General features: G+C 38.0%; 1 protein-coding gene across 44 annotated transcripts in view; it reads left to right on the top strand.

Moving 5' to 3' along the window:
• GPHN (gephyrin) overlaps positions 1 to 27,775 on the top strand; it is a 734,620-nt gene that overhangs the window by 456,828 nt on the left and 250,017 nt on the right. For 29 of the 44 annotated variants that reach the window (XM_073997563.1, XM_073997564.1, XM_073997566.1 and 26 more), the window contains 2 exons: positions 1,948 to 2,014; positions 8,657 to 8,929. In XM_073997563.1, the coding sequence (XP_073853664.1) occupies positions 1,948 to 2,014; positions 8,657 to 8,929 (340 nt within the window). Of the gene's footprint in view, positions 1 to 1,947; positions 2,015 to 8,656; positions 8,930 to 10,189; positions 10,289 to 27,775 lie in introns of all 44 variants that reach the window. The other 15 variants (XM_073997568.1, XM_045397540.2, XM_015454295.3 and 12 more) reach the window with 1 other exon arrangement.

Below are 27,775 nucleotides of genomic sequence, written 5' to 3' on the forward strand. Positions count from 1 at the left end.
TTGTCACAGTGATGTCAGTAAGGATGAGTTCATGGGCATTAATAAACACAGGATGGGATGAACTTACTGTATAAAGTTACAAAGATCCCAAAGCCATGTATTAATCAAATTCTTTGCACTCCAAATTATTTTTCCATATTTTGTAGGTAACTGTATTTGTCTTTCCTTCATAGAAATGTTGGGAGGATAATATGCAGTAATTGTTATGATAATATTTCTAGTTTTTAGAAGGAAAGGTGCTACAAACTTCTGGATGTAGCTAATACTGTATTCTACAAGGGGTTATTGTGCTCTTAGTTAAAATTCTAGATTTATTCAGTAAATTGCTAGATTTGCTTACATAAAAATAGAGAACTTAATATTGATGACATTCCAATCATATTACTGGTGATATAATCAATTAGCTATCATATTGACAAAAAAGTACAATGTAGCATTTTAGTTTGGAAAGAAAAACAAAATTCCCAAGTAAACAGGAACATATTAAGAACTATATAATTACCCAGTGCCATTTTGTCACTAAAGTACTTTATCCAATTCTGACTGCCAGAACTAAAACAGATTTTGAAGAAATATCATTAAGATTAAAGGTCATAAAATAGCCTTAAAGTTTTTAATGAAACAATGAATAGTTTTTCTAGTAAGAAGGCGGCCAGCAGTAAACAGTTTTGTATATATGGCAAGTTGTAAATAAATGGCAATCTTCTCTTTCAGATCGTAAATAGGACAAGAAGAAAAAGTAATAAAATATAGGACAGTTTTAGTTTATTTCAAAGAATAAGAGTGGTTAAAGAAAAACTCAAGACGTTCGGGGAAGAGTATTCTTACATTACTTTAAAAATACTGTAAAATTTTAAAATAGCATAATCTCTTTGTTTTCAAATTATGAAAATGAGATAATGTTACCAGATCAAAGTAGCACAGCCAGTCAGTGACAGCATAATTCCAGCTCTCATATAAAATCTAGGCCTTTGATCCTTGACTCCAGTCTTCCACTGCTTTTCCATTTTTTATGTTTCTTAACCAGTTAGTTTAAATGTGGCCTGGTAATTGACAATTATCTCTGAAAGACCTTTCTAGCTTAAAATGCCTGCGATTGGCTGGGCGCGGTGGCTCACGCCTGTAATCTCAGCACTTTGGGAGGCCAAGGCGGGCGGATCACAAGGTCAGGAGATCGAGACCACGGTGAAACCCCGTCTCTACTAAAAATACAAAAAATTAGCCGGGCACGATGGCGGGCGCCTGTAGTCCCAGCTACTCAGGAGGCTGAGGCAGGAGAACGGCGTGAACCCAGGAGACGGAGCTTGCAGTGAGCCGAGATCTCGCCACTGCACTCCAGCCTGGGAGACAGAGCAAGACTCTGTCTCAAAAATAAATAAATAAATAAATAAATAAATAAATAAATAAATAAATAAAATAAAATGCCTGCGATTATCAATGGGTCTATTAATGAATGAGCTCTCCAACCTCTTCCCTTCTGCCATTCACTTGTGAAAAACCTTGTTTTACTTTAAAACTTATAGACTTCCTGAGAAGCAAGACCTCGAATCTAAATCTTAAGTGCTTTTTGTGTTAGACTTTTGAACATAAATAGCACTAAGCATTTTTAATACACTATCTCAAACTCTTAAACAATTGTATAAAATATGAAGAAGCTGAAGTTAGACAAAACAGGCAATTAGACTTGGTCAGATTACTTAAAAGTAGGTAAATTATTCTGATTCCACATTCAGTACATTTTTTCCAATTTGCCATACTAACCATAATGTAAAAACTTCAACCAGAATGCCTAATTTGTATAGCAAGCAGTGAATGTCTTAAGATAACAATTTTATTCCTAAAACAGTTGTTCACATGTAAAGTAAAATGATTGTTCTTTGTTGTTAATGTATTTAAACCGGACATTCATTGCAATTTAGTATTCATCTACTTTCTCTTTTCTTTCAGGCCTGTATGTGGAATCAGAGGGAAAACGCTCATAATTAACCTGCCAGGTAGCAAGAAAGGATCTCAGGTAAATCACCTGGACATATTAATGTTTTAGTGTAAGAGATTTTGACCAGCTGTGAAAGTTAGCCAGCCAAAAAGTTGGAGCACTCCACAAGACTGCCCTCACTTCTGATACCAGTTGCAGGATTCCCAAAGTCACTCTTGGATTCAGTAATTCAATGGAAAGACATAGAACTCACTAAAAACTGTTACACTTACAGTTATGGTTTATCATGGGGAAAAGATACAGATTAAAATCAGCCAAGAGAAGAAGTGCATAAGACAGCTTCCAGGAATGCTACCAAACACAGAGCTTCCCTTGTCCACTCCCTGTAGAGTCATGAATGCTTTACTCTCCTGGCATTCGTGTATGATAATATACTTTTAAGATTGCCAATCAGAGAAGCTCACCTGAGTTTTTGATGTCCAGAGGTTTTTTGTTGTTGTTGTTGTTGTTGTTGTTTCGGTTTGTTGTTGTTGTTGTTGTTGCAGTTCATCATATTTTGCCCATATGAATGACCTTTAGTCTTTAGTGCTTCCCAGAGATTGGATTGATAGCATCAGTCTCCAGTACGTTCCAGAACTGACACCATGTGGCCCAAAGTCCCCATCATAAGTCATATTGTTAGATTGTATGGTGACCAAAGCCATCAGGTAAACAAAGACGTTGCTGTCACACATGACATTCTGAGGACCTAGAGATCTCCTCCAACTAGTTAAGGGCAACCACTTTTACCCTCAGACTCTCTTAGGGTACTGTTAATTCTTCGCTCTACAAGCTACCCGCTGGCCTTTGGCCGAGACTTTTTTTATTGTACAGCAACAGTCATGTTTGTCTGGGCATCTATATTTACTATGGCATTTATGTGACAGACACAGCAGTAGTATCAGTGTGAATATGCCTAAGATTTGGCTGAGGCAGTGTAGGGTATGGTTAGATTTAGAGAAATAGCTAATCCATCCACTAAAGCCATTACATACATTTTCATAATTTTGTATAAATTCAATAATTTCTCACCTTAATCTACTACCAAAAATACTATTGATATGTTTGTACAGAACTATATATCATAGAAATTAGCTGATGGTTACCTAAGTGCAGTTCTTCCTCAGGCCAGTCATTTTCTATTGACATTATATCCCGAGGAGGCTTTAATTGAATTTCCCAATACACTTAGCCATAACCTAAAAAATAAAAGTCAAAAGATACTGGCACATTCTTAGAGTCCTTCTCAGACATTAACAGACCAGAATGTCTCCCAGAATGATGCTAATCAGGTTTGCAGGCTTATTGGATTCCAAAAATAGGAGTAGTCTCAGCAACATATGACCACTCTTTCAAGCATCTGTTACAGTTGAGCTAAGAAACAATGTCATCTCTTGTTCTGAACCTCTTTGGAAATACCAATGCAGTATTATTTCCCTTACTGCATAACCTATCCATTCATTCCTTTACCCTCAGCTACCATTCCTCCTCCTCTCTATTTATGCCCAAACTTTTCCACCTTTTAAAGAGTTGTAAGGTTTGGCCACTGTGCTAATTCAGATTGCCATTGGTAATACTAGTTTAGCAAGTTCCTCCTGCACAGTCTATTCCCATTCATATAGAGTAGGATTGTATCCCTTACTTGCATTTTAGCTAGCATAGATAACAATAACCAAGAGATTGTGTGTTTAGCTTCTTTCTTTATATTCTTCATCTCCTTATGCATCCAGTGAGACAACTTTTTGGGAATTATCTCCATTAACTAATCACAGTACAGAAGCAATTCCATACTGTGGTTGACACTGCCTTCACTCAGTGATCAAAGGTTCATCATCCCACACCCTCTCTTCACTTCCTAAGCCATTTATTTCAGTGAATCAGGGTCTTTCTAGAAAATCTTATTTTTGACACCAACTGTAAGGAGTTTTAGCCAACTGCAAAAAATAGCAACCTACAAATGTCAAGTACTCCACAAAATTGCCCTCACTTCTAACCCTAATTGCAAATTCAGGAGATCCTAAAATGACCTTCAAGTTTAGTAATTTACTAGCATTCATGGAACTCACAGAAGGCTGTTATACTCATGATTATTGTTCATGCAAGGAAAGAATACGGATTAAAGTCAGCCAAGGGAGGAAGTGCATAGGACAGAGTCTAACAGAAGTAACAAATGAGGAACTTCTGTTGTCCTCTCTCTTTGGAGACATGGACATACCACCCTTCTGGCATCAGTTTTTGATACCACACATGGAGTAATGCCAGCTGGGGATGCTCACCTGAGTCTTTGGTATCCAGAGCTTTTATTGGGACTCAAACACTTACTGCCAGTGTGGCTGACCTGTAATCTTTAATCCTAAAGTAGAGAGAAGCACTTGGGGGCCTTCCATGTAGAAAGTAGGGTCAGAAGGCCGAGTGCAGTGGCTCACGCCTGTAATCCCAGCACTTTGGGAGGCCAAGGCGGGCAGATCACGCGGTCAGGAGATCGAGACCACCCTGGCTAACACGGTGAAACCCCGTCTTTACTAAAAATACAAAAAATTAGCCAGGCGTGGTGGTGGGTGCCTGTAGTCCCAACTACTCAGGCAAGCCGAGATCGCACCACTGCACTCCAGCCTGGGCGACAGAGCGAGACTCCATCCCCCCCCAACCCCATTTAAAAAAAAAAAAAAAGAAAGTAGGGTCAGAAGGCCAAGAAAGGGAATATGAATATATATCCAATTCACTTAGGAACTTTTATGCAGGTGCAAAAACTTATGTCAAAGTAGTCACAAGATTGTTTAATAGACAGATGAATGAAACTCCATGTTTACTGCTAGACACCAAAGCTTTGTGTGAAATCTTGAATTAATAGGGAGAGAGGAAGGGTAGCCCTTCCCCTCATTCCTGAACTGCAGTCTAACATTGTTAGACTGTCTCTGGTGCCCAAAGTCCATAGGCAACAAAGACATTCCTATTAGGCATGAAATTCCAAGGACCTAGAGATAACTCCCAGAAGCTGAGTGTAAAGACCAGACCTCTCCTCGGTCAAGGTTAAATTCTTTACTACACAATCTTTAACGAGTAAACTGATTGAGCCATACACAGATAGGCCAAAAGATTAGGCATCTTTCTCGATATTATGTAACCCTCCAAAAATTTTTAAGATTTTTTTTTTACATCTTAGATTTTAAGCTATTACTTCAAATGTGAAAGAGAAAGACCTCCACCTATTCTGCAAATATATCTGGCCTTATGTTCTGGTTTTTAGGTTCTCACCTATTCTCTTTTGGTGATATATTATAGATAATAGTGAGCACCTCAGCAGCAGATTATATTAACTTTATGTAGTGCTCTTTACAAGCTTATTTTATATTTTGCATGCTGTACGATGTTACCTAGCTATACTTTATGATGATAGTTAGAACTTTAGCTCTCTGGACAAAATAATCTGATTCTCACATAGGTTGTTAGTTCTACTGCCCTGCTCTAACTAAAAATATGAAACCTCTTTCCTGCCTCTTTTTAAACAACTTCAGTACCAATAAATTTATTTATTCATTGTATTTTCCCCAGAAAAGGAGAAGGGATAGGAAAAGAGTCAGCATGTGTGTTTAAAAAAAAATGATTAGAAGATGAGAAAAGAAGTAGACAGTATAGCAATATCAACCTTCAAATAAGCATTCCCCAGTGGTGGGGTCACCAAAGCCCAAAGGGGCTCAGTCTCCTGCAGTTCAAGAATGAGGGGTCGGGATTAGGAAAAATAACAGACAGGTACAGGCTACCCTCCTTCCCCATAAATTCAAGATTTCACACAAAGATTTGGTGTCTAGCAGTAAACATAGAGTTTCATTTGTCTGTCTCCTGTTAAACAATCTTGTGGCCACTTTGATGTAAGTTTCTTGCACCTGTGTAAAAGTTCCTGAATGCCTTGGATATCAGCATTCATATTCCTTTACTTAGCCTCCTGAGCCCACTTTCTGCACTGAAGGCCCCCAGTTTCTTCTCTCTACTTTTGGATTAAAGATTAAGTAGATTTGGCCAGGTGCTGGGGCTCACGTCTGTAATCCCAGCACTTTGGGAGGCCGAGACGGGCCAATAACAAGGTCAGAAGTTCAAGACCAGCCTGGCCAAGATGTCGAAACCCCATCTCTATTAAAAATACAAAAAAATTAGCCGGGCATGGTGGTGAGCACCTGAAATCCCAGCTCCAGCTACTTAGGGTGCTGAGGCAGAGAATTGCTTGAACCCGGGAGGTGGAGGTTGCAGTGAGCCGAGATGGCGCCATTGCGCTCCAGCCTGGGCGACAGAGTGAGACTCCGTCTCAAAAAAAAAAAAAAAGATTAAGTAGATTTGACCCATCCAAAATACAACAGTGTCTTCAGTGTTTGGCATGAATCACATCAAGAAATGGTCTTGACTCAGGAGGTTGGGAACAAGGAATGGAGGGCTCCTAGTTTCCTCAGGATTTTTGCATAAATCATTTAAGAGTTGTAGAAATAACCCAAGAATTAAATGTGTATGTGTGTGAGTATGTAGGTTTTCTCTTGGGGAGGTAGGGATGGAAAAGAGGGTAGTATACAAGTTTTTAGAATATATTTATTTATTTATTTTTAGAGACAGAATCTCACTGTGTCACCCTGGCTGAAATGCAGTTACACAATCATAGCTCGCTGCAGTCTCAAACTCTTGGGCTTCTTTCCTATCTTTTCTGTCTTTCCCATAATGCATCTTTAAACTACCAAGTTGTATATTGAAATTTTATTTTTTAAAAAATGCAGTGCATGCTTTTTTTTAAGAGAATCTGAATCTGACCATCCATGCCTGTCCTCAATCTTTTTTTTATTATTTTTCCATAAGTTATTGGGGTACAGGTGGTATTTGGTTACATGAGTAAGTTCCTTAGTGGTGATTTGTGAGATCCTGGTGCACCCATCACCCGAGAAGTGTACATTGCACCATATTTGTTGTCTTATCCCTCGCCCCCCACACTCTTTCCCGTAAGTCCCCAAAGTTCATTGTGTCATTCCTATGCCTTTGCGTCCTCATAGCTTAGCTCCTACATGTCAGTGAAAACATACGATGTTTGGTTTTCCATTTCTGAGTTACTTCACTTAGAATAATAGTCTGTAATCTCATCCAGGTCATTGCAAATGCTGTTAATTCATTCCTTTTTATGACTGAGTAGTATACTATGATGTATCATAGTTTATCCACTCATTGATTGATGGGCATTTGATCACGATTTTGCGATTGTAGATTATGCTGCTATAAACGTGTGTGCAAGTGTGTTTTTTGAATAATGACTTCTTTTCCTCTGGGTAGATACCTAATAGTGGGATTGCTGGATCAAATGGTAGTTCTACTTTTAGTTCTTTGAGGAATCTCTGCAGTTTTCCATAGCTGTTTCACTAGTTTACATTCCCACCAGCAGTGTAGAAGTGTTCCCTGTTTACCACATCCATGCCAACATCTACTGTTTTTTGATTATTTGATTATGGCCATTCTTGCAGGAGTAAGGTGGTATTGCATTGCAGTTTTGATTTGCATTTCCCTGATCATTAGTGATGTTGAACATTTTTTCATATGTTTGTTGGCCATTTGTATATCTTCTTTTGAGAATTGCCTGTTCATGTCATTAGCCCACTTTTTGATGGGATTGTTTCTTTGTTTTTTCTTACTGATTTGTTTGAGTTCGTTGTAGATTCTGGAATTCAGTCCTTTGTCAGATGTGTAGATTGTGAAGATTACAAAACACTGCTGAAAGAAATCATAGACAACACAAACAAATGTAAACACATCCCATACTCATGGATTAGCAGGATCAAGAATGTGAAAATGACCATACTGCCAAATGCAATTTTCAAATTCAATACACTTCCCATCAAAATACCACCATCATCCTTCACAGAGTTAGGAAAAACAATTCTAAAATTCATATGGCACCAAAAAAGAGCCCTCATAGCCAAAGCAAGACTAAGCAAAAAGAACAAATCTGGAGGCATCACGTTACCTGATTTCAAACTACACTATAAGGCCACAGTCACCAAAACGGCATGGTACTGGTGTAAAAATAGGCACATAGATCAATGGAACAGAATAGATAACCCAGAAGCAAAATCAAAAACTTACAGCCAACTGATCTTCAACAAAGCAAACAAAAACATAAAGTAGGGAAAGGACACCCTTTTCAACAAATGGTGCTGGGATAATTGGCTGGCCCTATGTAGGAGAATGAAACTTGATCCTCAACTCTCACCTTATACAAAAATCAACTCAAGATGGATTAAGTACTTAAACCTAAGACCTGAAACTATAAGAACTGTAGAAGATAACATTGGAAAAACACTTCTAGACATTGGCTTAGACAAGGGTTCATGACCAAAAACCCAAAAGCAATCGCAATAAAAACAAAGATAAATAGCTGGGACCTAATTAAACTAAGGAGCTTTTGCATGGCAAAAGGAACAGTCAGCAGAGTGTATGTTTTTATAGCACTGTAGTTCCTTAGCTCATGGAGAATACTGTAATATATGTTATACTTACTTCATGGCATATTGCTAAGACAATGTTTTACATATGATTCATTCTTGAGATTGATGGAGGAAAATGCAGATCCAAAATCACAAAACAATTTGATTGCCACCATCTTATATAATTACAAAAGTGCTTCATCTTAATTTTTTTTCTTTCTCTTGCATACAGGAATGCTTTCAATTCATACTGCCAGCTCTACCTCATGCCATTGACCTTTTACGTGATGCCATTGTAAAAGTAAAGGAGGTGCATGATGAACTAGAAGATTTGCCTTCCCCACCACCCCCTCTTTCCCCTCCTCCTACTACCAGCCCCCATAAACAGACAGAAGACAAAGGGGTTCAATGTGAGGAAGAGGAAGAAGAGAAGAAAGACAGTGGTGTTGCTTCAACAGAAGATAGTTCCTCATCACATATAACTGCAGCAGCCATTGCTGCCAAGGTAAGCCTAATGAGAGATACTCAAGAGGCCTAAAGGACCCACAGGTAAATGTACTGGTTTCATCTGTTTTCCATCACATCCCTCCCTACATTTAATACTTCTTCAGAGAACCCTAAAAAAATAACTGGGATGTCCATGACACTTCACTACTATGTTTCCTCCTTGATATAGATTCCTTGAAGGCACTGAAATTTATTCTGAGTTCTGAGGCATTACTGATGAGCTGTTGCCTATTGAAGTAATAGCTACAATGATATACAATGTGACATTTTAGAACTCTTTGGAGATGTCATTTTTGTGGACATATTAAATATATAATGTTTATATATTCAAAATATCAAAACTTCACAAATTCTTGAAGGAACAGAAAACTGAAGGTAAAAGACCTTAGATGATTCAAGAAATGAGTTGGGAAAGATTAATAAAGATTTTTAAAGGGACAAAGCTTTTCAGCAATTGTTGAATTTTTCTTAACTAATAACTTATTCAAATATTGCTTGACACAAATTACCCTAGTGGCAAAGATAGGAAATGGATATATTTGCATCTTTAATTTAATAAAGTAATAAATATTAGGACAATACCAAAGTATTACAAATTCTCTTTGGACAACTCCACGGGTAAATATACTACCATGAGTTACTTGAGTAAATTTAACTGTCTTAAAGTTATAGAACATGGTTTATTCTTCATACCTACTAAAGTCCACCTAGTATGCCTTAATATCTTCAGAAAGTAGTATATCAATTCTGGAGATTATGATTTTTCATTAAGAGCATAAAGATTGAAAATTTAATTGCTATATGAAGTAATTCTCAGAGTTTTATGGATTATCCAGTTATTTTGGCTATGAGCATAGTGAGGTATTTTTTTAACAACATATAGATTAGAATCATCAAGAAATCCTTTTGAAGTATCCATTCAGTGACCCAGTAAGTGCTTACTTAAGGCTAGTAAGTATTTAAGTTTTGTGTGTTTTTTTAATGAAACTAATTGGTGAAATAGGTGCATTTTTAAATCATTATATATTCTTTTTCCTTTACTCTGAATTAAAAGAGTAAGAAGTGCCATAAATTTCAATCTTAGGAGAGAAGCTTATGGCATTTAAAATCTAAGCTGATTCTGTCATTCTACATTTGGAAAATGTTAGCATTTCATTTTTCCATTTGTTTTTACCTTTTTTCCTTTTTAGTCATTTTGTTTGTATAGTTTCATGTTTTCCTGTCACTATATTCATAGTTGTTATGTGTTGTGCATTAGAAGCATCCATTCTACACCAGTCCTGCTGTTGTCATGGCACACGGTGAACAGCCCATCCCTGGTCTCATCAGTTATTCCCATCATTCAACAGATGAACGGGTAAGACAAGAGGCTTTTGCATTAATGATTTTCCAAATATGTATTCTGCTTCCTGTCCTTGGAGATAGGCTGTAACATATGGAAGATGTGTTGTTTTATTCTGATGGATTTTCAGCATTGCTTTCTTGTGAAAGTGTAAGTGCCATTGAGTATATCCATCAAGGAATTTAATAGAGTTTCTCCTGTGACTAAAGTATTCTGCTATCATTAAGATTCTGTCATTTGTGACAATGCACTTTTCTCAAATGACTAGCAAGAAATTCATTGCTCAGAAGTTATTTTTGTCTTACCAATTTCATCAGATAGCTTTAAATAAATTGCCTGGCTTAAAATTACCTCTTAAGAGAATCACTTTGAGTCCTAAAATCTAGACAGATTGGTCAAGCAAATAGTTGATTTGTATTAACCTTCCTATTTTTTCTCATGATTTTGCATATCTTTTTTTTCTTCATTCATTGGGCTCTCATTACAACCATTTGCAGAGTTGAATTTTAATATAAATTCTGTGATTCCTCATCATAAGTAAACTTTTTAGGTGCATATTTGTTTATTCAGTCACTGGCTCAATGATAGCTTGCAAAAAATGCCAGGTTGTAAAAGATTAAACTGAGACATAAAAATCATTAAACACTGATAATTTAGACATTGGATGTAAAAAAAAAAAAAAAAAAAAAAAAAACTGATCTAAGTCCCTAATATGGATATAAACTGAGAGGGACAGAGAAGAAAAAGAAATAATAAAGGCTTTAAATACTTAGGAACCAAAACACCCAAAATTTGGAGAGAAGAAAACCAACAACTTAGCATCCATAGTCTCTTAGAAGATACTACCAAATGAAGACTTTTTAAAAATTTTAATTTTGTGGGGTACATAGTAGTGGATATATTTATGGGGCATGTGAGACATTTTGATACAGGTATACAATGGATAATAATCACATCAGGGTAAATGGGTATCCATCACTTCAAGCATTCATCATTTCTTTGTGTTACAAACATTCCAATTGTATTCCCTAATTTATTCTAAAATGTACAACAAATTATTGCTGATTGTAATCACCCTGTTGTGCTGTCAGAACTTATCCATTGTATCTAACTATATTTTGAGGTACCCATTAATCATCCCCATTTCCCACTCCCCCTCCCCACCCTCTCCACCCTCTGGTAACCATCATTCTACCATCTTTATCTCCGTGAGTTCAGTTGTTTTAAGTTTTAGCTCCCACAGATAAGTGAGAACATGCAAAGTTTGTCTTTCTGTGCCTGGCTTATTTCATTTAACAGTGTCCTACGGTTTCCATGTTGTTGCGAATGACAGGATCTCATTCTTTTTTATAGCTAATCAGTACTCCATTGTATATATGTACCCCATTTTGTTTATTCATCTGGTGATGGACACTCAGGTTGATAATGCTGCAGTACACATAGAAGTGCAGATATCTCTTCAATATACTGATTTCCTTTCTTTTGGATATATACCTAGTAGAGGCATTGCTGGATCATATGTAGTTCTGTCTTTAGTTTTTTGAAGAACCTCCATACTATTCTGCTTAGTGGCTGTACCAATTTACATTCCCACCAGTAGCGTACAAGTGTTCCCCTTTCTCCGCATCCTCACCAGCATTCATTATTGCCTGTCTTTTGGATAAAACCCATATTAACTGGGAAGAGATTATATCTCATTATAGTTTTGATTTGCATTTATCTGATGATCAATAATGATGAGCACCTTTTCATGTACTTGTTTACCATTTGTATGTCTTCCTTTGAGAAACATCTATTCAGCTCTTTTACCCATTTTTAAATTGAATTGTTGTATGTTTTTTCCTATGGAGTTGTTTATATAGTCTGGTTACTAATTCCTTCTCAGATGCATAGTTTGCAAATATTTTCTCCCATTTGTTGCGTTCTCTTCACTTTCTTGATTGTTTCCTTTGCTATACAGAAGCTTTTTAACTTGATATGATCCCATTTGTTTGTTTTTTCATTGGTTACCTGTGTTTATGGGGTATTACTGAAGAAACCTTTGCCTAGTCCAATGTCCTGGTGAGTTTCCCAATGTTTTCTTTTAGTAGTTTCATAGTTTCAAGTCATAGATTTAAGTATGTAAGTCTTTAATCCATTTTGATTTGATTTTTATATATGGCAAGAGATAGGTATCTAGTTTTAATCATCTGCATAAGGATATCCAGTTTTCCCCGCACCGTTTATTGAAGAGACTGTCCTTTCCCCAATGTATGTTCTTAACCCCTTTGTCAAAATGAGCTCACTGTCCATACATGGATTTGTTTGTAGGTTCTCTATTCTATTCCATTGATCTATGTGTCTGTTTTTAGTTCCATGATGAAAATGCTTTTTCAGCTACTATAGCTCTGTAGTATAATTTTAAGTCAGGTAGCATGATTCCTCTAGTTTTGTTTTTATTTTTGCTCAGGATAGCTTTGGTTGTTCTGGGTCTTTTGTGGTTCTGTATAAATGTTATGATTATTTTTTCTGTTTCCATGAAGGTATTTTGATAGGGATTGCATTGAGTTCATAGATTGCTTTGGGAAGTATGGACATTTTAACAATATTGATTCTTCCAATCCATGAACAAGGAATGTCTTTCCTTTTTGTGTGTGTCCACTTCAGTTTCTTGCAAAAATGTTTTATACTTCATCATAGAAATCTTTTACTTCTTTGGTTAAATTTATTCCTATGTGTTTTCTTTGTAGCTATTATAAATGGGATTACCTTCTTAATTTCTTTTTCATATTGTTCACTGTTGGCATATAGAAATGCTACTAATTGGCCAGGCGTGGTGCATCACGCATGTAATCCCAGCACTTTGGTAGGCCAAGGAGGTTGGATCACCTAAGGTCAAGAGTTCGAGACCAGCCCTTACCAGTAAAAGTAAGCATCTTTGTCATGTTCCAGATCTTAGAGAAAAGGCTTTCAGTTTTTCCACATTCAGTATGATACTAGATGTGGGTCTGTTGCATATAGCTTTTATCATGTTGAGGAATGTTCCTTCCATATCCAGTTTTTTTAGGGTTTTTATCATGAAGCAATTGAATTTCGTCAAATGCTTTTTCAGCATCAAGTGAAATGATCATATGGCTTTTGTCATTCATTCTGCAGATATGATGTATCACATTGATTGATTTGCATATGTTGAACCATCCTGCCATCCCTGAGATGAATCCCACTTGGTCATGATGCATGATGTTTTTAATATGTTGCTGAATTTGGTGTACTAGCATTTTGTTGAGGATTTTTACATCAATGTTAATCAGATATTGGCCTATAGTTTTCTTTTTTTGATGTGTCTTTGTCTGGTTTTAATAGCAGGGTAATACCGACCTTGTAGAATGAGTATAGAAGTATTCCTTCCTTCTCTGTTTTTCAGAATAGTTTGAGTAGGATTGGTATCGGTTCTTCTTTAAATATTTTGTAGACTTCAGCGGTGAAACTATTGGTTCTTTTCTTTGCTGGGAGACTTATTATGGCTTCAATCTCATTACTTACTGCTGTATTCAGGTTTTGGATTTCTTCATGGTTCAATCTTGGCAGGTTGTATGCATCTAGGAATTTATCCATTACTTCTAGGTTTTCCAACTTATTGGCATATAGTTGCTCATAGTAGTCTGTAATGATTCTTTGAATTTTTGTGGTATAATTGTGATGTCTCCTTTTTCATCTCTGATTTCATTTATTTGGGTATTCTCTCTTTTCTTCTTTGTCTGGCTGAAGATTTGGCAATTTTGTTTATCTTTCCTAAAAAAAAACTTTTCATTTTGTTGATCTTTCGTATTATTTTTTGTTTGTTTTAATTTCATTTGTTGCTACTCTGATCTTTATTTCTTTTCTTGTACTAATTTTAGGCTTGATTTTCTCTAGCTTTTCTAGTTCTTTATCATGTGTCGTTAGGTTGTTTATTTGTAGTTTTTCTACTTTTTTGATGTAGGTGCTTATTAATATAAACTTTCCTCTTAGTACTGTTTTGCCTATCCCATAGGTTTTGGTGTTTTGTGTTTCCATATTCATTTGCTTCAAGAAATTTTTAATTTGCTTCTTAATGTCTTCAGTGACCCACTGGTCATTCAGGAGCATATTGTTTAATTTCCATATGTTTGTATCATTTCCAAAGTTTTTTTTTTATTGATTACTGGTTTTATTCTGTTGTAGGTTAGATAAGATATATATTATTTCAGAGTTTTGAAATTGTAAAGACTTGTTTTGTGGCGTAACATATCATCTGTCCTTGAGAATGATTCATGTTCTGAGGAGAAGAATGTGTATTCTGCAGCCATTGGATGAAATATTCTATAAGTATCTATTAGATTTATTTGATCTGTAATAGAGATTAAGTCCAGTGTTTCTTTTTTTTTTTTTTTTTAAAGACAGAGTCTTGCTTTGTTGCCCAAGCTAGAGTGCAGCAGGGCATTCTTGGCTCACTGCAACCTCTACCTCCAAGGTTCAAGCGATTCTCCTGCCTCAGCCTCCCGAGTAGCTGGGATTACAGGCACATGCCACCATGCCCAGCTAATTTTTGTATATTTAGTAGAGACGGGGTTTCACCATGTTGGCCAGGCTGGTCTCAAACTCCTGGACCTCAAGCAATCCACCTGTCTTGGCCTCCCAAAGTGCTGGAATTATAGTCCTGAGCCACCACACCCAGCCTCAATGTTTCTTTATTAATTTTCTGTTTGGAGAATCTGTTCAATGTTTAAAGTGGGGTGTTGAAATCTCAAGCTATTGGTATATTAGGGTCTGTCTCTCTCTTTAGTTCTAATAATATTTGTTTTATATGTCTGGATGCTCTAGTGTTGGTTGCATATATGTTTACAATTGTCATATCCTCTTGCTGAATTGATCCCTTTGTCATTATAAAATGACCTTCCTTGTCTCTTTTTATAGTGTTTGTCTTAAAATCTATTTTTTCTGATATATGTATAGCTACTGCTACTCTTTGGGTTTCCACTTGCATGGAGTATCTTTTTCCATCCCTTTATTTAGTCTGTGTGTGTTTTTATAAGTGAAGTGTATTTCTTGTAAACAACAGATTGTTAGGTCTTGTTTTCCAATCCATTCAGCCATTCTGTGTCTTTTGATTGGAAAGTTAAGTTAATTTACATTCAGTGTTATTATTGATAAGTAGGGACTTACTACTGCCATTTTATTATTTGTTTTGTTTTTTTCTGGTTCTTTGTGCTCCTCTCTTCCTTCCTTCCTGTCTTTCTTTTTGTGAAAGTGATTTTCTCTGGTGGTATGTTTTAATTTCTTGCTTTTTATTTTTTGTGGAACTATTATAGATTTTTTGGCTTGAGGTTACCATGAGCCTTGCAAATACTATCTTATAACCCATTATTTTAAACCAATGACAACTTAACTCTGATTGCTAGGAGTTAAGAGCAAGGAGACAACTGATAAAAACTCTACACTTTAAATTCATCCCCCTACTTTTAAACTTTTTATTTTTTCTATCTATATTTTATAATACTATGTCTCAAAAAGTTGTAGGTTTTTTTGTTGTTGTTGTTGAGACAGGGTCTCACTGTATTGCCCAGGCTGGAGAGTGATGGTATAATCACGGCTAAGTGCAGCCTCGGCCTCTTGGGCTAAATCAATCCTCACATCCCAGTCTCCCAAGTAGCTGGGACTACAGGCACGCAACACCATGACCAACTGATTTTTGTATTTTTTGTAAAGACAGGGTTTCACTATTTTGCCCAGGCTTGTCTCAAACTCCTGGGCTCAAGCAATCCACCCACGTTGCCCTGTCTAGGCGCTAGATCACAGGCATGAGCCACCATGCCTGTAGTTACTATTTTTTAGATCATCTCTTAGTGGTCCTACTCAAGATATGAAATGAGTAATATATACATCACACTTAACAGTGTTATCATATTCTGTATTTGGTGTGTGTATTTACTGTTACCAGAGAGTTTGGGGCCTTCAGATGATTTCTTATTTCTCTTTAATATTCTTTTCTTTCAGATTGAAGAACTCCCTTTAGCATTTCATGTAAAATAGGTCTGCTGTTGATGAAACCCCTCAGCTTTTGTTTATCTGGGAAAGTCTTTATTTCTCCTTAATGTTTGAAGGATATTTTCACGGGATATAATTTTGTAGGATAAAAGGTTTTTTCCTTCAGCAGTTTAAAATTTACCATGCCACTCTCTCCTAGCCTGTAAGGTTTCCACTGAGAAATCTGCTGCCAGATATATTGGAGTTCCTTTATATGTTATCTGTTATTTTTCTCTTGATGCTTTTAGGATCCTTTCTTTATCCTTGATCTTTGGGAGCTTGATTATTAAATGTCTTGAGGTGGTCTTCTTTGGGTTAAATCTGCTTAGTGTTCTATAGCCTTCATGTACTTGAATATTGATGTCTTTCTCTATGTTTTGAAAGATCTTTGTTAATACTCTTTGAATAACCTTTCTACCCTGCTCTCTCTCTCTCTCTCTCTCTCTCTCTCTCGCTCTCCCTCTCTCACACACACACACACACACACACACACACACACACACACCTCTCTCTCTCTCTCTCTCTACCTTTTCTTTAAGGCCAATAACTCTTATTGCCCTTTGAGGCTATTTTCTAGATCCTATAGGCGTGCTTCATTATTTTTTATTCTTTTTTCTTTTGACTATTCTGACTGTATTTTCAAATAACCTGTCTTCAAGCTTACTAATTTTTTTCTGCTTAATCAGTTATGCTGTTGAAAGACTCTGGTGTATTCTTCAGTTTCTCAATTCAATTTTCAGCTCCAGAATTTCTGCTTGATTGTTTTTAATTATTTCAGTCTCTTTGTTAAATGTATCTGTTATGATTCAGAATTCATTCTCTGTGTTATCTTTCATTTTGTTGAGCTTCCTCAAAACAGCGATTTCTAATCTCTGTCTAAAAGGTCACATATCTCTGTCACTACATACTTGGTCACTGGTGCCTTCCTTACTTAGTTCATTTAGCAAAGCCATGCTTTTGTGGATGGTTTTCATGCTTGTGGCTGTTCATCGATATCTGAATATTTATTCTAATCTTTGAAGTCTGGGCTTATTTGTACCCATTCTTCTTGGGAAGGCTTTGCAAATACTCAAAGGGAATTAAATGCTGTTATCTAAATCTGGTCACTGAGGCCATGTGTGCATTAGGGGGCACCCCAAGCCTAGTAATGTTGTGACTCTTGCAGAGGTGCTCTGACTCTTATAGAGGTACTGCCGTGGTGGTCTTAAATAAGATCCAGGAGAATTCCCTAGATTACCAGGCAGAGTCTTATTTTTTTCCCTTACTTTCCCCCAAACAAGCCGAGTTTCCCTCTTCGCGCTGAACTGCCTGGAGTTGGGGAAAGGTTAATGCAAGCAGTCTTGTGACCATGACCACTGGTACTATGTTGGGTCACTCCTAAAACCAGTACAGTACTGGGTCTTGCCCAAGGCCTGTGGCAGCTATTTTCTGGCTGTTGCTGCTGTTTACTGAAAGACCAAGGGATCTTTAGTCAGCAGGTAAGGAATCCTGCCAAGACTAGGTCTTTTTTTTTTTTTTCAGTGTAGCAGGTCCCCTTCTGGCCCGAGGTGGGTTTAGAAATGCTGTCCAAGAGCTAGAGCCTGGGATGGGAGGCTTTAGGAGTCTTCTTGGTGTTTATTTTACCAGGTTGCAAGACAAAGTCCTCTTTACTTTTCCTTCTCCTTTCCTCAAGCAGAAGAAGTCTCTCCCTATGGCCATTATCACGCTAGGCTCATGGCAGCTACTGCTTGGCTGCCACTGATGTTTATTCAAGGCCCAAGGGCTTTTTAGTCAGCACTGGTGAGTCCTGCCAGGCCTGGATCTCTCCGTTCAGGACAGTGAATGCCTTTCTGGCACAAGGCAAGTCTAGACATGCCTCCAGGAGCTAAAGTTAATATTAGTACATCAAAAATTGTTTGAGTGACCCATTTTTCAGTTCTCCCAAGGATTGTACATAACTAATACCATTCTAGATGCATAGGAGATACATTAATTATTAGGGTTTAATTCTTTGGAGGAACTAGTTGAGAATGATTGTAAAACTGTTCTAACTGGATGTCCTCATACAGCGTCAGCAAAGACTTTCCCATTGATTAACTATTAGCTGGTATTTAATAGTCCTTTGTAAATAGTAATTGGTTTTTTGACAGATGTTCAGTTTTGTAAGTAGACTCACATGTTTATGTTTCCTGTGACAAATGACAATTAGCAATGTATCAAAGAGTATAATGTTGTTCTTCAGACTGTGCATCTGTCTATACAGTAGAATGAAAAGGAAGAAATAGGTAACAAAGTCATGAAAAGAAAGGCCTTGATGCTTCTAAAGAAGTTATGTTAACTTTGAATGCTTCTCTAACACTAACTTTATTAATGAGTCCCACTGGTTCTGAATGACCTGGTGTGTTGTCAGTGTGTCAGAAGACCTCTATGTAAGAACAGTCATTTGGAATATCTATATATATTATTTGGCTTACTTTCGCAAGTTTTACCTATGTAAAATTAATATCAAAAGGGAGCACCTTATTACCTATTAAAAAGAAAAATTAGTTTCCCGCAGCTGGTCACAATCTGAGGCATGTGAAGCAATGTGGGATAATGTTAAAATCTTGTAACTTAAAGACAGAAAACTGGGATATAAGCCCTTACGTCACCAGTTAATAATTCGGACAAGTTCCTTAAAATTTAAGCTTCAGTTCTCATCTATAAAATGGAAATAATAATTATCCTGTATCTGACAACAGAGTATTATTTTTAGTACAGCAGATGACATATATGAGGAAATTTTTATAAACTTTGTAAATTACGAATTAAATATTTGCAGAATTCTTCCAAGGTACCAAACACTATGCTCAGTGCTCAGAATACAAATACGAACAGGTTGTTCCCCCATAAAAAGTTCAGTCTAGGGCCTGGGTGCAGTGGCTCATGCCTGTAATACCAGCACTTTGGGAGGCTGAGGTGGGCAGATGTCTTGAACCCAGGAGTTTGAGACCAGCCTAGGCAACATGGCAAAACCCCATCTCTACTGAAAAATACAAAAATTAGCCAGATGTTGTGGCACATGCCTGTAGTCCCAGCTACTTGGGAGGCTGAGGTGGAAGAATCACTTGAGTCCAGGAGGTTGAGGTTGCAGTGAGCTGTGATTGTACTACTGCACTTCAGCCCGGGTGACAGAGCGAGACTCTGTCTCAAAAAAAAAAAAAAAGAGTTCACAGCCTAACTGAAGAGTAGCTTTTTAAAAATTACGTCTTTACCTTCCTAACTCAGTTATCTACTTCTAGTAATCAAAAAGTGAAACCTGGTCAAGGTACTGACTGTTCAGTAATTACTAATGAGCTCATTGCTACTTATTGCAAAATTAATCAGTTTGCTATTTCAGGAGATAGAGACTTGAGAAATGCCTCTTGTAATTGACATTTGTTTGTTGTCTCTCCAGCAGTCATTTTCCATTCCCTCTTCCTAGCACTGTACCACATTTCCCAGTCATGTAGTTTGGGTGGAATTGACTAAACCTCCAGGGTAAGTTGGCTTAATACTGTATAATCAGGCCGGGCGCGGTGGCTCACGCCTGTAATCCCAGCACTTTGGGAGGCCGAGGCGGGCGGATCACGAGGTCAGGAGATCGAGACCATCCTGGCTAACACGGTGAAACCCCGTCTCTACTAAAAATGCAAAAAATTAGCCAGGCGAGGCGGCGGGCGCCTGTAGTCCCAGCTACTCGGGAGGCTGAGGCAGGAGAATGGCGTGAACCCGGGAGGCGGAGCTTGCAGTGAGCCGAGATCGGGCCATTGCACTCCAGCCTGGGCGACTAAGCGAGACTCTGTCTCAAAAGAAAAAAAAAAAAAAAAAAAACTGTATAATCAACATATCCATTTCACCTAGCCACAATCATTAGTTCAAGGATCATGTAATTCAAAGCAGTCAGAGCCAGTGGATTTCATCTCTTAGATTTTAATTAAACTACTGGGGGACACAGATTCTCTCTTTCCTGCTGAACATGAATGAGGAAATATACAACCCCAAGAATTACATCTTGGGAACGTGAATGGAATGCCTCCCATGATGGAACTGGCAATAAGAAACAATCCTGAGAACCGGAAGTTTAAAAGAGATACTGGGTCCCAGTAATGTTTTGTGAACCACTCATTCAAGCCTTTCTTGAACTATACAGACTGCTTCACTTCTTGGTTACATGAGCCAATAAACTAATAGAGATTACTGTTGTCCACAACTAAAAAGCATCTTAACTATTATAATATACCTCAATATGTACTGTATCATCAAAGAAATAAGACATCTTCCTAATAAAGACTAAAATGTATCAAATAGGAATCCCTGAAGTTTCATATTTGGGTAAAAAACCTTATTCAAGAGGATAGAGGGTTGGAAAATGTGACTTAAAGTTGGAAGAGAATGAAAATAAATCGTGCTCTTCTGTATTTATAAAATAAATGAAGATATTTTCAGAGAGACTGTATCCAAATCTGAAGGTGACAACTTATGCTTTGCAGCCTCAAGGCAACTGATAGGTTCAAAACTCAAAGTAATAATATTAACAACAGGCAAAAAAAGAATTTAAGACAAAGAGGGAAGATACCCTTGGAGGTTTGTAATAGGAAATCTCATGTCACTGACAGAAATTAAATCTTCTGGAGAAATCCAAAACAATAATGATGCTCCCTAAGCTGTATTGTATGAAAGAATTTCTACTGATTGCCCTGGGAAGAAAAAGAGTTGATGATTTCCTCTTGGTAAATGATACAGAAAAAACAATATTTTTATCCATATCACTTATATATATATGTGTGTGTGTGAATATGTATGTGTGTATGTATATATATGTATATGTGTGTTTTATATATATATATAAAACAAACATGCTATATGTTATGTTTATTAAACATATACATATACATGTGTATACCATCACATGGTGGCGGGCACCTGTAATCCCAGCTACTTGGGAAGCTGAGGCAGGAGAATCACATAATGTGTATATGTATACATGTGTTTATGTATGCATATACATGCATATTAAAACTGTATATATACAGTTTTGTTGTTTCTTTTTATCCATGAGGATTTTGATATATTAAAATAATTATTAATTGAATAGCAATCATTCTTCTAAGCATTTTATATATATCAACTCTTTACATAAATCCTCATTTTGCTTGTAAGAAATCTGAAGCTCATAGTAGTTAAGAACATGGAACTACTTAGTGGCTGAACTGGTATTCAAGTCTAGGCAGTCTGATTCTAAGATGGGAATTCTTGACCACTCTGCTATAGCACCTTTCACAAAAGAAAAAGTAAAAGAAGACATTTTGGGAGGTGACAAACTAATTACAAACTCTCCTCAAAAATGAGAATTGGGGTCCAGGTGTGGTGGCTCACGGCTGTAATCCCAGCACTTCGGAAGGCTGAGGGGGTGGATCACCTGAGGTCAGGAGTTTTAGACCAGCCTAGCCAACATAGTGAAATCTCGTCTCTACTAAAAGTACCAAAATTAACCGGGCGTGGTGGTGGGTACCTGTAATCCCAGATACTCAGGAGGCTGAGGCAGGAGAATCACTTAAACCCCAGAGGCAGAGGTTACAGTGAGCAGAGATTGTGCCATTGCACTCTAGCCTGGGTGACGAGAAACTCCGTCTCAAAAAAAAAAGAAAGGGAGGAAGGGAAGGAAGGGAAGGAAGGGGAGGAAGGGGAGGAAGGAAGGAAGGGAGGGAGGGAGGGAGGGAGGGAGGGAGGAAGGAAGGAAGGAAGGAAGGAAGGAAGGAAGGAAGGAAGGAAGGAAGGAAGGAAGGAAGGAAGGGAATTTTCGTACCATGGTTTGAAATGCTTAAGTGATAAGGTGCACTGCCCAATCTAAGAATTGTAAACAATAAGATTTGTTTACTCTGGAAGTTTACTGATCCAAGCAAAAGAGCTTTAAGCTATAAGCATCTATGGAGTAAGAAAAATATATAGATAAATTAATATAATGAAATACTTTGGAGAATACAGTATGATACATGTTAAAAGATAGTTTTATAAGGGTTGGGTTATAACATTTAGAAATATAAAATAAATATGTGCCAAAGATTTTATTCAACTTATTAATTAATGGGAGAACTACTAAGCTGTTATAACAATTCAAACAAGAATGGAAAGGATACAGACATATGTCAACAGTCATGAAGGCTGGAATGAATTTATAAATAGAAAAGTTGTGTGAGATATACAGGCCAATGATTAGTTGCTCTTGATCAGGACTAAACTTATTTGCATTTCTATGGGCAAGAATCATTACTTACATTATTATTAGTTTTCTTCAACTTGCAAAGTTGTAAAATCGTGTAAAACAATGAAAAGTGCAGATAACTCAGAAGGATATACAAGTCAGGGCATTCTAGTAATCTTCGTAATCTCGAAGATAATTTTTTTTTCAAGACAGGATCTTGCTGTCACCCATGTTGGAGTGCAATGGCACAATCACAGCTTACTGCAGCCTCTACCTACCAGGCTCAAGCAATTATTCTGGTTCAGCTGCCCAAGTAGCTGGGAACTACAGGCACACAGCACCATGCCCACCTAATTTTTGTATTTTTTGTAAAGACAGGGTTTCATCATGTTGCCCAGGCTAGTCTCAAACTCCTGGGTTCAAGCAAGTCCGCCCTCCTCCACCTCCCAAAGTGTTAGCATTCCAGGCATGAGCCAGAGTCTGGCCTCAAAGATAATTTTTATTTACCACAAAAAAATGTATTTGATCTCATTAGGTTTGGGATGATTCATTATATAACTGGAGCAAGTTTTTTTTTTTTTTTTTTTTTTGAGACTGAGTCTCGCTCTGTCGCCAAGCTGGAGTGCAGTGGCACGATCTCAGCTCACTGCAACCGCCGCCTCCTGGGTTCAAGCAATTCCCCTGCCTCAGCCTCCAAGTACTGGGATTACAGGTGTGTGCCACCACACCCAGCTAATTTTTGTATTTTTAGTACAGACAGGGTTTCACCATGTTGGCCAGCATGGTCTCTATCTCTTGACCTCGTGATCCGGCTGCTTTGGCCTCCCAAAGTGCTGTATTACAGGCGTGAGCCACCACGCCCGGCCGCAACATTATTAATTAACCAGATATCCTCCTTAAGTTTGTTTTACGAAGACCACAAAATTATTTTTTGTCTGGAAATTTTTTTAGGGAATCTCAGATTCTATTAGGTTGTTACAAAAGTAATTGCGGGTTTTGCCATCACTTAATACTTTTAAAGGTCTCTATTTTTGCCAACCCAAGATTACTAAACGATGCCCAAGAAACTTCACCATCATCATCATTTTGGTAAGTTCCTCCTTCTCGAGGTCACCAAAATTGTATTCCCACATGTAAGTGATCTTCCTTGCCACATAAAAGGCTGAAACCTTCTGCTCCAGGTACTAGGTTCGTTTTTCTGGGAGGGCTTTGTAAGCATTGGCTTCAGGAGTACAGCCAATATTTTTTTCTTCAAAGTGGTAGTGATATTTTATTAGATGAACATCATTCTCAAATATACCTCCAGGTAAGGCCTTGGTTGCACAATCAGTTTGTACGATTATATCCTGTTTAACAGGAATACATTCTTATTCGGAATGCAAATAACTATACTGTCAAGAAAATTTAGGAAATTACTAAGAGTTTCTGAATTCTGAGGAAGTCAGAATCAAATATTATTTTGAAATGTTTCATATTTGTTTAAGAAATGAGAGTCGGCCGGGCGCGGTGGCTCACGCCTGTAATCCCAGCACTTTGGGAGGCCGAGGCGGGCGGATCACAAGGTCAGGAGATCGAGACCATTGAAACCCCGCTTCTACTAAAAATGCAAAAAATTAGCCGGGCGAGGCGGCGGGCGCCTGTAGTCCCAGCAACTCGGGAGGCTGAGGCAGGAGAATGGCGTGAACCCGGGAGGCGGAGCTTGCAGTGAGCCGAGATCGGGCCATTGCACTCCAGCCTGGGCGACTAAGCGAGACTCTGTCTCAAAAAAAAAAAAAAAAAAAAGAAATGAGAGTCTACTAAATTGTGTGGGTTACATATAGCTTAAAAAGAAAAAGAGCTTCCTCATATATCCAGAAAACAGAACATTTAAAAAAACCAATGTCAATAATATTCCAAACAAATAGGAAAAGAAATTTCCTTCTGTATTCCTTTTTCCATTCTGTGTTGATTCAGTCCTATGATAACTAATTATTGTTCAAATAAGCCTTGACTTAGCAGTCTGCTTTCATGAAACTTTCCATTTCTGGCCTGAAAGACTTTTAGAAATTCTAACTCAGTCCAATGTTTAGGTCTAAAAGTTGTCTAAGCAGAAGTCTACTCATCATGAGTCTATTCTTTCAAGTATTAGTACTTTGAAATATTGGGTACAATTCTTTCCATGAGGCTTTTGAAACTATCTCTGTTGAATACACAGACTCTGGCCTGTAGCTTAATAAGCATCATCTTCAGGTAAGCATCAAAATTTGTTCATAGATGACAGACTATTATTAATTGTAACCAATAATATCAAAATGCAAGAGGTTAAAATTCTCTCCACTGGGGAATAACTATTTCAAAAGAGTTTTGATCAGTATCCCCCTAAAGTAAAAACATTATAGACAAAACTCTTGCAAATATGGTCAAATGATTTTTGACCAGGGTACCAAGGCCATTCAGTGGGGAAGACAGTCTTTTCAAAAAATGGTCCCGGGAAAACTGGATATTCACTTGCAAAAGAATTAACTTGGACTTTTATCTAACGCCACATACAAAAATTAATTCAAAATGGATCAGAGACCTAAAGCTAAGACCTACAATACAACTCTTGGAAGAAAATATGAGTCAGAACTTTATGACATTGGACTTGGCAATGATTTCTTGGACATGACACCAAAGGCACTGGCAACAACAGCAAAAAGTACACAAATTAGACTGCATGGAAATTTAAAATCTTTGCATATCCAAAGATTCTATGAACAGAGAAAAAGGCAGCCTACAGAATGGGAGAAAATATTTGCAAATTATATACCTGGCAAGGGATTAATATCCAGAATAAACAGAGAACTCCTAAAACTCAACAGAAAACCAACCTGATTCAAAAATGAGCGAGGGTATCGTTGTAGAAAAAACAAACAGGTTCTTGTCACAAGACCAGAATAATTTAGGCACGTGGACACATTGTAGGGTGAGTAGGGCAGGATTTATTGGGTGAAAAGGAAAAAGGGAAATGGGAACACCTGGCAAAGCCAGAGAGTGTCCTACTAGCAGGTTTCCCGCCCCACAGATTTAATTGCAGGCCACCCCACAGGCAAGTTGAAGACCCTAGGCTCCTCCCCTCTACGCAAATGGTGCGAGCTTCCAAACTTCCCGTAGCTCCACCCCATCCTCCCAGTGCGCAGGCCAATCAGAGATTCTCCAGGGATCCCCCGCCTTATCTGCCTACTGCATCTATCATTCCCCCACTGAAGACGTACATTTAACTGCCGCTAAAATAAGGATAAGGATGAAGACCAGTCTTAACTGCTCCCTGCTGGTAAGGGGCAATGTTTTGGTAAACAGCAGTCAGATCTCCCTCAGAGGCATATCTAAGGGTCCCCAGTAAAAGGGACCATCGGCCAAGCCTCCAGTTGCATGACTGTTTGGAGGTTGATGGCCTGAAGGTGACAAGAGACAAACCAGGTTATTGGAAAACTTGTATCAAAATGAAACAAGGAGCAGGTGAGGAGAGCTCAAAAATCTCGTGTCCTTTGACCAGTCTGTACAGGGAGAGAGGGACCAAAAGCTTGACTGGTAAGAAAAACTTTTACCCTTTTGCTAGCATGCCAGGCTTTTGGGTTCGTGTCCCCTGAGCTCAATCCTAAGCCAATCAGTTTAAGGTCTGGGAAATTAACTCTTCTCAGTTTGGAAGATGTATCCAGTGGGAGTGCCCCATAGTATAGAGACACAGTTACCTATCTGGGAAGAGAGGACAGAGGAGGAAAAAGAAAAAAAAAAAAAAAAGGTGTTTTGTTGTTTTTTTTCAGAGGAGTCCCAGTGGTTCAGGATGCAAGTGAAAGGGATACAGACTGAAGATGAATGACTACTCATCTAGAAAGAGGGGAGCAGGTGTCCCTAGTTCCTTTTTCTTCCTAGCATATACCCAGGGTGTGTGAGGGAGGGAAAGTGAGGTGTTCCTCTTTCTTTCTGCCACCCTTGTATCCCAGTGACTGCAACAGGGTGCCACCCATAGGTTTTAAACTGGCTTTCACCCATGTTAACAGGGGAGCCTAAAGGGTGGGAGTATCTGCTGTTAACCATGTACACCCTATCTCCCCTGCTGTCAGTAGCCTTGAATTCCCCAGACCTCATTTATGTGACAGATACTAGCATGACCTTTATCCATGAAACAAGAAGCTTGGCTTAACCGGCAGGAATCAGTCATTTACCTGCATTGTGCCTTTTAACTTCCATTACCGTCGACCTCTGGATCCCTCGGATCTAGTGTTCTTTCCTAGGGCTTTGACCCATAGCTTGGAGTTGAGTTTGAGACAAAAATGTGTCTCAGGGTGGGGAGGGTTTGCATGGACTCCTTATCATAAGCTGAATGCTAAGGTGAAGCTGTGGAATTGAGTCCTCCTCCAACAAGGGAGAGAAAAGAATGTCTCATGACACGCCCAAATAACTGGTGGCTATATTTATGCTTCCTAGGATTTGGGTGCATGGTGCTTGGCTTTGGTTATCTCCCTTGGTCTTACTTTCCCAAAAAGGAAACCTCCAGGTGATGGGCATCCTATTTATTCCAATCACCTGGCAGGATTTGCAGGATAATTGCTCAGAACTAGAATATCGATCCAGATTTCTGTATTACCCATCCCTTTGTTCCTTCTGAGCTACAGCTGGAGATTGCTGGAACATGCAGGGTTAGTCTAAAATGTAGGTTAAAACTTAAAAACAACTAGGAGTTTAGAATGCAGTGACAAGTGTATAAATTGTGAAACATAATTTCTCTCTCTCCAGTTCATATTTTTGTTTAAAAAAAAATCATGATAGGACTGAGTTGTTTGCAAAATAGTCTTATATATGGCCTGATTATTTGCATAAAGTATAGCAAGAATAACTGTTTCTTAATAGGCCTTTTAGACTGGCTTTGATGGAACTCTGTTCCACAAGGAATCTCAGATATGACCTTTTAAAGCAAAGCCCATGGGTTTTGTATCCTCAAATACCTGTGAGTTGGGTGATCCTCTCCTCTTAAGGTCCGAGGATAAACTTGGAGATCCTGGGCCTGTTAGAAAGAGACATTCTTTACTGACCACAGGTCAGGAACCCTGTACAGGGACTGGGTAGACAAGGGTATGAGGCCAGTTTTCTCACTTGGCTTTTATCAGCTCTGCAAGTCAAGTTTGATTCCTGAAAGGGAAACACACCCTTTCAATCAAAGCCTTGGTAAAACAACTAGTTTATCCAATTGCAAAAGAAAGTGGACTTTTAGTGCACTGATCCAAACAACTGTATTGCCTTAAGTTAGGAATACTCAT

This window comes from Macaca fascicularis, chromosome 7 (genome assembly GCF_037993035.2).
Source record: "Macaca fascicularis isolate 582-1 chromosome 7, T2T-MFA8v1.1".
NCBI classification, from domain to species: domain Eukaryota; kingdom Metazoa; phylum Chordata; class Mammalia; order Primates; family Cercopithecidae; genus Macaca; species Macaca fascicularis.